This window comes from Antedon bifida, chromosome 1 (genome assembly GCF_963402885.1).
Source record: "Antedon bifida chromosome 1, ecAntBifi1.1, whole genome shotgun sequence".
Taxonomy (NCBI): Eukaryota; Metazoa; Echinodermata; class Crinoidea; order Comatulida; family Antedonidae; genus Antedon; species Antedon bifida.
Genome location: NC_136226.1, coordinates 10,011,469 through 10,023,362, shown reverse-complemented (window position 1 = coordinate 10,023,362; position 11,894 = coordinate 10,011,469). Strand labels below are relative to the sequence as shown.

The 11,894-nt window shown below is 33.9% G+C and overlaps 2 protein-coding genes across 2 annotated transcripts; one reads left to right on the top strand and one right to left on the bottom strand.

The window, feature by feature from the left end:
* The first annotated feature begins 71 nt into the window (after window positions 1-71).
* Window positions 72-2,455, top strand: LOC144841230 (cytochrome c oxidase assembly factor 3, mitochondrial-like). The gene is made up of 2 exons (XM_078697490.1): window positions 72-364; window positions 866-2,455. The coding sequence occupies exons 1-2, from the start codon at window positions 142-144 to the stop codon at window positions 937-939; spliced, it is 297 nt and encodes a 98-aa protein (XP_078553616.1). The 5' UTR covers window positions 72-141; the 3' UTR covers window positions 940-2,455.
* A 1,044-nt stretch (window positions 2,456-3,499) lies between these two features.
* Window positions 3,500-11,503, bottom strand: LOC144841221 (zygotic DNA replication licensing factor mcm6-B-like). Its single transcript, XM_078697480.1, has 18 exons — window positions 11,324-11,503; window positions 10,978-11,121; window positions 10,390-10,500; window positions 10,110-10,272; window positions 9,732-9,871; window positions 9,107-9,219; window positions 8,542-8,690; window positions 7,936-8,086; window positions 7,524-7,665; window positions 7,236-7,377; window positions 6,798-6,905; window positions 6,372-6,527; window positions 5,916-6,044; window positions 5,441-5,602; window positions 4,867-4,975; window positions 4,506-4,676; window positions 4,026-4,165; window positions 3,500-3,783 (listed from the first exon to the last, which is right to left on the bottom strand). Exons 1-18 carry the CDS (start codon window positions 11,413-11,415, stop codon window positions 3,655-3,657), a joined length of 2,451 nt encoding a protein of 816 aa, XP_078553606.1. The 5' UTR covers window positions 11,416-11,503; the 3' UTR covers window positions 3,500-3,654.
* Window positions 11,504-11,894: the final 391 nt, after the last annotated feature.

The following is an 11,894-nucleotide window of genomic DNA, read 5'->3' as shown; positions in this document are numbered from 1 at the left end:
CTCGGATTCACTTTGCTCCTCCTACTCTCTCTGTCAAAGGTTAATCACTTCCTCATAGACAATATTACCTCTCATGGATCGTGCCAGTTCGTTTTGGTGGATACCGCCTCATGGATTTCACCAACGTACATAAAAAACAATATGGCGACTTCCTCGGGCAACACTCATGGATCCAACATTAAACCACCAGAACACATGACGAGAGTTAATCCTAGAACTGACAATTTGACAGATGCTGATAGGCAATACATGGCGAAAGTTACAAAGGCTCATATGGAAAAAATTCATCAAATAAAGAAGAAAAATTGGTTAAAACGAAATACACTTGTAGCCCTGCTACTTGGGGCTGGAGTTGCCGGAGTCTGTATCCTTTTTTTAAACAGAACTGAATGCATGAGGCCCACCCAGCTATAGGATAGGGGCCCAGGCTAGGCCTATTTTCCAGATGAATAATATCATGTCATTATTTTAAATATTGTCTTTGGAATTATTTAAACTCATTTAGATTTAGCACTTAGTGATACTAAAATTAATTTCCTGCTACAAAAAATATTAATTAATAAAAAAAATACTTATTAAATATTAATATTATTTTATTTTATTACTTTCTTGTTGTTTTTGCAGGCCTAGATAGGAATATAGATACAGTATAAATAAAGCTACTTACTACTAGCATGAAACTATAATATATTATAGTTCCATGCTACTGATATTGGACAGTAGACCATCCACACAGGCAGGGTACTGTATACCCAATTCATACTTAATAATTAATCACAAGACACAGTAGGACAAATTACAGAGGAGTGAACTCCGTTCGATTTCTAAACAATTATTATTTCTCCTCCTTAACAAAACTAAATAGATTCCTATTCAATTTATGCTGTTTCTCAAGAGAATTTTCTAGATGACTTTGAAGACCCAAACAAGCCAACATAAATGAGAAGAAATTTAATTTTAGTGATTTTTTTGTGACATTGCAATATTGCTCCAGATATGGAATATATAGTGATGAAACCATTGACTTCTATTGTCAATAAATGATTGGAAAGAAGACACTGTAATAACAAAAAAACATATTCTACTGTGTACCTTGTACATCATTATAAATCTAAAAAAATGGTTGTTGGTTCATGTAAAAAAGTTTTGCTTATAAATAGATATAATGATTTACCGTCAGCTAACTGGTATCTGTACTTCAGAAAACAGATACTTAAATACAATGTACTGCACAGATACTGTAGCAGCAAAATAGGATATTATGATCTCTGGACTAAAATTCCAACATGGTTTTCTGAGTTTGCAATATGTTACATACCAAGAATTAAGAACAAACTGAATACCATGGAAATTCCTATTTAGAAATAGAATGGGTTAATCATTTAATTTCTTAGAATATTGGTTTTATGAGACATGCGCATTTTTAATTAGTATTTTTAATTAGTATAGAACATTAAACTTAAAGAGATCATGTGAGTATTGCTACAAAATTACTAGTAAAGTAAACCAACCCTGTTCAGAACTATTACTATGTATGACATGATCAAGTTGCACCATTGCACGTCAACATACAATACCACTTACAGTAGTTTTATAAATAAACTATTTTGCCGTTTGATTTCACCAATAGTTATAATTTGTACAGTAGGTCAAGTTTATACCAATATTAAATTCATTGTTATGAATGTTTGTATTCCTTCTATATTATCAATAAAAAATGTGTTTCACCAATTAGGTAACATAAACCGTGTATTGTGTGATAAAGTTAAAATTAAGTATTAAAATAGTCATTTGTTTACAATCTGCAAGGCTCTGTCTACACAATCAAAATATGGTAGTGATATGACATCATCATGTCCATATATGGGCACATCACATATTTTTGTCACATAAAGTTTGATAGTGTGGACAGAGCTCAAGGAAGAGTTTGCATAGTACTGTACCATACTGATGCACGTACTGTACGATGGTCATAAGAATTTTCCATTATGCAATATGAGGCCCGTCCTGTGAACTAAACTTGACCCAATTCTGCGTTCAAGGTTAATACAGTATTCACTTTTCAATATGACAGTAAGTAATGCAGGCAGTATTGTGGCAACAAATAAACACAAACAATTGTCGTTCTTTTTATTTAATTTGTTTAGAAAGCTACATGTTATTCTATAAACTAGAAAATCTATTTGGTATAGTGAGCATGTATATACAATTGTGTATTATAATTTTACTCAAAATCTTCATCAAATATACAACCTTATAACACTTGGTATTTCTACTTGCCAATAGCATTAATCACTGCTTGCGTAAAAACACTTTCAGAACCCACAATTGTTTGTCATGGTTCTTTATTAATGTGAGGTACACTGTACTTGGCACAAATTCTTTTAAAGAAATATTCTTCATCCGATTCATTCAAAACGTTTGTTAGATGTTTGTAATACAAAAATGCAACATTAGGCATGTACGTACTGTATGCACATACAATACAATAGTATCACAAATAAATATACAAAAGCAAAAAATAAGTGTTTGTGAATATACAGGCTGTATTGTCCATTACAAGCATCTGTCATACAGATTTCAAATTGTTACTATATTTATTAGGTTTTTATTGTAATACCAGAAAGAAAGGGATTCTATAGACAGTCTATAAAACAGGGCCTTTAATACTCAAGCATCAATTGTGAAATTTGGATGTACAACCAATAAGGAATCCTTTTTATGTTATTCCAGAGAGAAAGGGATTCCATAGACATTCTTTACTATAAAACAGGGCCTTACTCAAGCATCAATCATGAAATTTGGATGTACAACCAATAAGGGATCTTTTTCATGTAATACCAGAAAGAAAGGGATTCCATAGACATTCTTTACTATAAAACAGGGCCTTACTCAAGCATCAATCGTGAAACTTGGATGTACAACCAATAAGGGATCCTTTTCATGTAATACCAGAAAGAAAGGGATTCCATAGACATTCTTTCCTATAAAACAGGGCCTTACTCAAGCATCAATCATTAAATTTGGATGTACAACCAATAAGGGATCCTTTTCATGTAATACCAGAAAGAAAGGGATTCCATAGGCATTCTTTCCTATAAAACAGGGCCTTACTCAAGCATCAATCGTGAAACTTGGATGTACAACCAATAAGGGATCCTTTTCATGTAATACCAGAAAGAAAGGGATTCCATAGACATTCTTTACTATAAAACAAGGCCTTACTCAAGCATCAATCGTGAAATTTGGATGTACAACCAATAAGGAATCCTTTTCATGTAATACCAGAAAGAAAGGGATTCCATAGGCATTCTTTACTATAAAACAGGGCCTTACTCAAGCATGAATCGTGAAATTTGGATGTACAACCAATAAGGGATCCTTTTCATGTAATACCAGAAAGAAAGGGATTCCATAGTCAGTCTATAAAACAGGGCCTTACTCAAGCATCAATCGTGAAACTTGGATGTACAACCAATAAGGGATCCTTTTCATGTAATACCAGAAAAAAAGGGATTCCATAGTCAGTCTATAAAACAGGGCCTTACTCAAGCATCAATCGTGAAACTTGGATGTACAACCAATAAGGGATCCTTTTCATGTAATACCAGAAAGAAAGGAATTCCATAGACAGTCTATAAAACAGGGCCTTACTCAAGCATCAATCGTGAAATTTGGATGTACAACCAATAAGGGATCCTTTTCGTCAACCAATTCCTCGCCTTCTTCATCACCTTTCCTCTTTTTCAATCCAGTTTTGTCCAGTTCAATTATCACATGGTCCTGTAATAAATGGATGGAGGAGTTTAAATTTGCATTAAAATCAATACTGTGTTGTCTTGGATTTCATATCAATAGCATTTTAGACCAGGGAATGAGGGAGTATTGTCGCCTTTGTTGTATATTTCCCAATACATGTTTTGTGGTTTCATTATGATGTTTGTATGTGTTTGATTTTCAATGTTTTGACAGAGTTTATATTTAAAAAACTACAAAAAGGTGTCAAAAATTGTAAATATTATTACATGGTGAACAAGCCTGTCAACAATCTTCTCTACTTTGGTCTTTCTTTCTATCAGCTCAGCCTCGCTTTCAATTTCATCTTCCAGTTCCCGCAAATACCAATCAACAAGGGCTGATTTACGAACACCTTCAAATTCATCATCTGAAAGTTAAAACAAATGAGAATGATGGCCAATAGATGGCGCTGTGCAACTATTAGGAATTCTCAAATTGTTGTTGAATTCTCAAATTTATATTTGAGTTGATATTGGCTTTAATAGCTGCAGCAGCAAAATAAAATCCTTGAAACTAAATTTGGTGATTAAAAGTGTATACAATTAGACAGAATATCTATCTTGTTTGTCCTGTAAGAGGATTTGTATCTTCATTTAATGCAACTCCTATAAGGGGATACCTCCAGGACCTAACAAAATGTCCCCTAATTAGGTGCATCTCAAAGGAAGGGTTATACTGTATAAATCTTTCTAAACTGTGACACTAACCTTCTTTATCCTCCTGCTGTCTCATGTAAAGAATCAACAGGTTTGATGTGGTCTTGTACTCCTCATATGACATACTCAAGGATGTCTTTGCTGCTGGAGCAGTTTCTGCTGGTTCCTCTGGTCTCTCTTCAGAGGTTTCCATTGCGACGTTCTCTTCACCATTCTCCAAATCTAATGAAAGTAATTTATTTATTTATTTCAATCCAAAGCAACAGCGAATCATCGCCGCTAACAGGCTGGTTAAAATCTTGATAACTATTAGCATATTGGATATTGGAAAATAAAATTGCTGATGGCCAACACTTCGGCGTTATCAGACATACAAAACTATTTTTAATTTCTGGCTATGTTTTGTACATACCTGGTTCGGCCATTTCTTCTTCATCTTCAAAGTTGATAACTGGCTGTTCAACACGGATGATTGATTTGTTGAGAAGTCTAAATGCTTCTTTCACATGTTTTGGTTGTACCTACAAATTTCAAAATGAATCTCAGTTGTAAGTTTTCCTTGGAAAAACATGGCAAAATATATTCTAGTCAAGTGTTTAATGTGTAATAAAAAGGTTGTGCCCAATGGGCCCTAGCAGAAAACAAGTTGCCATTTCTAGGTTCATTTAACAACAAAGTTGATAGCATTTGTAATAGTAAAACCTACAGCAAACTAACCCAGAGTCTATTAAAACAAACACATCAAATCACTGGACATTTAAATCACTGGACATTTATATAACTGGACATTTATATAACTGGACAGGCATCGGAGAAACTCTAAACCACCCAGTGGAAATTAATTTATAATGGTAATGAGAAATTTGCAAGAAAAAGCCACCCCACCCAAGATTCAAACCCCAAATACTCTGCTTGATGAAATGCAGACATCCTACCATTAGACCACTAGGGTCATATGACAAAATGTGTATATAAAGGTGCAATACCTCATCTTGACAATGCATACGAGCCATGCCTTCCGACAGACGTATCATACTCTCCAATTGTCGTACTGTGATTCGCCACGATGACATAGCTGTTCCTGTACTGTCCCTCTGACGGAGTCGTCTGTACTCTTCCACCATGAAATCTTGAGATTCTTTGTTGATCTGGAAATGTAACATAAAAAGAATATTTAAAAAAAAATTATAAATTGAGATTGTTCCCAGATGAACTTAGTAGACATTGCAAAGAAGGAACAATGAATCTTGACATGACATAACCTTTGGGTCAGCCAAAGTCATGGCTGAATAATAATGTTAACATGGATTAAAATCAAAACCTTGGAATAAAGATTATGTATGTCTTTGAACTGTTCAAGACTTTCCTTTTGCGACAAGCTTTAGGTTGATTTAACAACCTTGGCATTTCCTGTATGATTTACTTATTATGTTAAATTATAGTAAAATATTAATAACTCACCTTTGGTTTAAACTGCCTGGCAAACATGATGTATCGCTGGATATCTTCAACAGAGTAAACTCTTTGTACGGACTCCTTATTATGGTGATGAAGGTCTACAATCCTTCTAGCTATGGCGTAATCAGTTACCTACAAAATGATAACAAGGCGTTCACAAAAAATCACAAAAAACTTTTCTTTATTCCTGCCTGCATTCATCCTCCCTTCTTTACATCAAAAAATAATAGTTTATTGACGTAACAATAATAGTAAATGGTAGATAGAGAAGAGGCAATAAAACAATGTAAAGGAAGAATGTCTTTTGGAATAATAAAACTACTGTACTACAGACAAACATTTGCTGACAATATTTTTTCCAATCTATTTTTCATGCCAAATATGTAAGTTTATATAAAAACAAATCTTTAAAACTCTATAGAAAATGAGACTTGAAATGATTTGCTTCTGAGACTTTACCTCATTGCACTCATCAATAAGAACAAAGAACAGATCGAATCGAGACATGATTGGGGCTGAAAGCTGAATGTTCTGACGAAGAGGCTTAGATTTGTCATAGCGTCCACCAATAGGATTAGCTGCTGCAAGAATTGATGTACGAGCATTCAATGTAGCCTGCAACAGAATAGTATATTTATTTCACTACCAAAGTAAAACAAAGTAAAATATTGTAACAGTTTGGTTAGAATAAAAAGTCTAAAGCTTTGTCTACACTATCAAACTTTATGTGACAAAAAAATGTGATGTGCCCATATATAGACATGATGATGTTATATCACTACCATATCTGGGCATATCACCACCATATTTGGGCACATCACACTTTTTTTATCAAACTAGTTTGATAGTGTAGACAGAGCTTTACATAATTGTTCAGACACCGACCTTGACGCCTGCTTTTGTGATAGAGATAGTTTGTTGTTCCATAGCCTCATGGATTGCCACTTGATCTTTCAGGTCCATCTTATCAAACTCATCAATGCAGCACACACCCTGAAATATAAACATCCTGACATATTAAAGCTAGTCTACACTAGCGAATAGTTTGCATACTCGAAGAAGTTGGACAAAACAGTTTGCTAGTGTAGACTAAGCTTTAATAACTTCATTTACCATTGATACTTCAGACCCTCTTGAATATAAAATACTTTACTACATGATGTAAGCATACAGTACTTCTTCATACAAACTTCAATGTGAATATCTTTATATTTCAAACTTATATTTAAAGCACTATTATGTATATAATTGTAAACAATCCATTCAGCAAAAAAATGAAGATACATAAATCAAAGATAAAAACAAATTCGACCACAAACTTACATTATCAGCCAACATGAGGGCGCCAGCTTCGATGACAAATTCATGAGATTCTTCATCTTTGACAACCGCAGCGGTCAGACCAGCTGCTGTGCTGGCCTTTCCACTTGTGTAAACTGCGCGTGGACTAAAGTTCTCAACTGCTCTAAAGAGAGAAGAAAATATACAAATCAAAACCGAATAACATTCATCCCTTGTTTATATTATATTGAAAAACATAACTAAGCTTTTTTAAGACAGAGAATAAAGATAATGAGGAAAGGAACGTAGAAAATGTTCTGAAATACATACTTGAGGAACTGACTTTTTGCAGTACTTGGATCTCCTACAACGCATACATTGATATCTCCACGTAGACTTGTACCTTCTTTGGTTTTCTTTGGGACACCACCAAATAACATCAAAAGAATACCACGTTTTATTTCATCACTGCCTATAAAACCAACAGGAAAGATCTCTTGTTTAAGCTAAATGGCCAAACATGTTTTTTAATTACACATACACATACGTTTAGTACGAAATCTGGAATGCATTGTATGAATGGTTCTATTCTTAAATACTACACCCATTTTTCACAATTATCCAGCCATTGGAATCCGACTCATTGTTTACGTACCATTATTATACTAATGCGTATCCTGTTCCAATGGGCAATGATATAATTCTGTGTTTAAAAAGTTATCTCATATTATAAAGTAGTTACCATGCACTGTAGGAAACAGACTTGATATAAGGTGACTGTACAAACTCTTATCTTGGCTCATCTCGTAAACTTGTTGCCATTCTTGATCAGTCATTTGTTTCTTGATGCTTTCAGCTGACATCTCATCACCGTGAAGCTGCTTTCCACCAAACTATGAAATGCAATCGTTATTCCATTCACATTATAAAGAATCAAATATATTGTTTGAAGGTTTGCATGGCGAAATCAAATGTAATATATGCAGTACACCACGTACATATAGCTCTGAAAAGAACTGTTGAGTTTTTTGATGTTTCGATAAATATACTTGATTGTCCTCATGAGTGAGAATCAAGTATTTAATATAATTTTGATAAAACTACAGTAGAATCCCATTCCTTTGAGATCCAACAAATTGTCCCCTTAATAGACATGTCCTTTAATAGTTGATTGACTCTAGTGTTAAAAATATATTACCCCTCATTCGTTTCACAGGAAAGTATCCCCTTGATAGGGGTGGCCCAAAGGAGGTGCTCTACTGTATTAAAAAACTTCAATCTAATTCATTAGCATTACATGTTTTTATCAACTGTAATTACCATACAAATGCAAAAAGACATATCTTACCCGCGGGTTTGATGCAGTTACATTACAGGCGAGGAAAGCAAGACGGTAGGACAGATCACGTACACCCAAAGCTTTCAAACCACGCACTCCTTCGTGATCGTGACCTTCCAATCCTCTACCTCCTTGAGATGCTTTCTCGGCTTGAGCACCTGTAAATTGAAAATCATGATTACTTAAGGCCGTAGCCACCAGTTGGTAAGGTTTCAACCTGATCATTTTTTTCACAGAGGCCTTTGACAACCCAGTGGCTTGAACAGAGATTGTTTCTTGGGAAAATCGCACCACTTTATTTCTTGTGGCTACATCACTGTAAATTATAGTAAGAATTATTCTAATACAAACCATACTAATACTTCCCAGAAGATTCTTTTTATAACTTGTTCTACTGTATATTTATCATTCTTATAATGTTTTATATGTGTGGAGAATTTGTTTAATTTCTTGATTTGTTTTTATTTTGTAAAATGTATCTTTTGCCTTAATAAATAATAAACGAATAACCGAAAAATTTGTTCTTCAAATGTATCACTCAATTTACTGATCAGAGATTAAAATTTAGACTTACCTGGTACTGATAGCTTTGAAACATCTGGTACAACAATCAATGTGCCAGTAAAATCACACTTGTCACCTGCCTGTGGTAGTTCAACTGCTTCAGCCCTCAACACAATATCAACACTGAAATCAAACATTTATATATTTAATTCATTTTTCTATAGAAAGTGTAGGGATTCTAAAAATAACAAGTTGTGTGGCTATTGCATAATACTAGTATTAACAAAAATCAGGCCTCGTCTTTTTTACAGGTATACAACAAATTATATTCTTAAAACACATCCAGGGTGCTGTAAGTGTGCTGTTTGTGTATCTTGGTTTGTAGAAATTTAAGTGTGCTGCAAATGGTACACTGCAATGGCATGCTATGTGTGTGTCAGGTGTATTATCACATGCCTCAAAACACAAAGTCAGCAAATAGATCTTTATTAATCTTTCGTTTATAAATTGTATGATTGTATTAATTAGTAAAAAAAAAACACACACTGATATCTTGCTCAACTAAAAACTCCCATACCTCACAGTCAATTAAGAGTGAGAACTACCAAATTAACCATCCTTTGCCATTTTAAAATTCTAATAGATGCAAGAAATATATAAATGTACATTTTTTTAAAGCAAAAAATGAAACACACCTTCTTGGAATACTACCACGAGGAAGCTCAGCCTGCGTCTCTTGAATACGGACCTTTTGAAAATCTACGAACCGTGACTTGTTTGTATCTAGTTGAAACCGAGACCTATTAGCACAAACTGGATTTGGGCAGATGGTTGGCTGGAAAAAAATTTGATCAAAATCAGGTTTTGCTATTATACATTATTATTTTTATTATTTATAACAAACAAAAATCAAAAGGAAAATTACTGAAAAAATGACAGTGGGTATCAGAGGCTGGATCTCAATGCAAATAAAATATGCAAAAAGTTAAATCAAAATGATAATGCAAAACAGCCAGAAAGAAATTTGGGTAAACAATTACAACAACATATTATAACATATATATAAAATCTACCTGTGTAAATTTAAATTGTTGCTCAATTCCCTTGATGACCACCTGACAATCCATGCAAGTGAATGTGCCAGCAACGAGTTCAGGATGAACTGGATGAGTGCGTACCACCTGACCACTGATCCGCGTCAGTGTGCCAATTTTTACTGTTGTTAACTCTCGCACTCTGCAATACAATGAAAAAAAAAATATATTGTTTTTCAAACAAATAGTAAGTAATTGATACTGTGTAGGATAGTTTGAGACAGATTAAAATCAATAAGGAATAAAAATCTTTACTAACTTGTGTCTTGTTGGTACATCTTCAAGGGCAACATAAAACTCTTTCGTTGGTGGAATCTGACTCCTATCTTTAGCAAAATTCCGAACTGCTCTACATAGGTATGGATAGACCCTGTGAATTTAACAACACTTAAATTTATTTCCAAAATGTTATAACATACATGATATACACAATGACATTATGTTAAATTAGTTTGTTAAATAAAATTGCATATAAATACAATGAAAAGTAGTTCAGTCATGTGGGGGGAGAGTCATATAAGTTACAAATAAGTTTGACCCACCCACACCCATTAATTTGGAAAAAGTTATTATTAAAATTAATTGAAATACTGGTTCTCGTCAGATCACCAAAGTTACGCAATGTTGGGCCCAGGTGCATTCTTAGATACGAGACCCTCTGAAAATTGTGCTGTGTGAAGACTGATATAGCATGTGGCATACAGTGCGTTGGAAGTTGGACTTCTGATAGCGAGGTCGCACGAAAATTCTTGTGAAATTTCAAATTGCGCAAATCATTAAAATTGCGAATAAAATAAGCCTTTGGAAATTGCGCTATATAAATGAATTACATAATTATAATACAGACCTATAATATTCTTCCTGTATGGTAGTAGCCAGTTGCTGGTTATAGCTTTGTATATCATCATAACTCACTGTCAATGTGTTGCGTTCAGGGCGAACTAATTCTTCTACATCTTGTTGGTATTTAAGATCACCATCCACTGTGTACCTATCATTTATCAATCAATCATTTATATTATTTTATAAACAAGCAGTAACAAGCTACAGATATAATTATAAGCCTAGTAAGCCATGGCTAAGGCCTACTCTAGATACACACCCTAGCCAGGCCTAACTGGCCTAGGCCTAGGCTAGCTAAGGTAGGGTCCAACACAACAGGCGATAAGTTTTAGACACAATTATCTACTTACTCTTCCAAAAAATCCTGAAACAGCTTTTGGCATTTTTCTCCCACATCATCTTTAACCTTTATGCTACCAGTCCTTTGGTCAGCAACGTCCATTTTCAACAATTTACAGTGCTTATTGCAACAAGTACTTTTTGTTTTAGTTCACTGTTTGTTTTTTTGTATGGTTTTTTACAATTTAAAGGCCCTTTAACTTTTTCGCGCCAAGTACACATGTGATCGCGATATCAATTGCGCCCTCTGTAGAGTCTTCACATTCTTTGTGTGTGACAGTGATTTGTAATGTATATAATTTATACAAAGTGCTCAATTACTGACATTACCAATAAATACTTTTATAAAAAAAATTGTTCAGGGTAGCCCAAAAAGCTTCTTATTTCTATTGGAATCCTTTTATAATCTAAAATAAAAAATATAAACGTTTCATGTCTATATCAATGTCACGAATAATCTTGACAATATAAAAGTTGCTACGCCAACTTGGTAATAATATAGACAATACTCACACAGATAATACAACTGAATAACCGATACTTGAGGTATAACAATAATGTAACTTTATTAACAAAGCAAAC

Bases quoted from the DNA above. Each gene is read 5' to 3' on its own strand.
- LOC144841230 (XM_078697490.1), top strand. From the start codon at position 142: ATGGCGACTTCCTCGGGCAACACTCATGGATCCAACATTAAACCACCA. The intron at 365-865 runs GTATCCTTTTTT...AAAACTAAATAG, and splicing joins GGCTGGAGTTGCCGGAGTCT to ATTCCTATTCAATTTATGCT.
- LOC144841221 (XM_078697480.1), bottom strand. From the start codon at position 11,415: ATGGACGTTGCTGACCAAAGGACTGGTAGCATAAAGGTTAAAGATGAT. The intron at 7,378-7,523 runs GTATGTATTTCA...TTCTCTCTTTAG, and splicing joins GCAAAAAGTCAGTTCCTCAA to AGCAGTTGAGAACTTTAGTC. The intron at 5,603-5,915 runs GTGAGTTATTAA...TTACATTTCCAG, and splicing joins CCAGGCAGTTTAAACCAAAG to ATCAACAAAGAATCTCAAGA.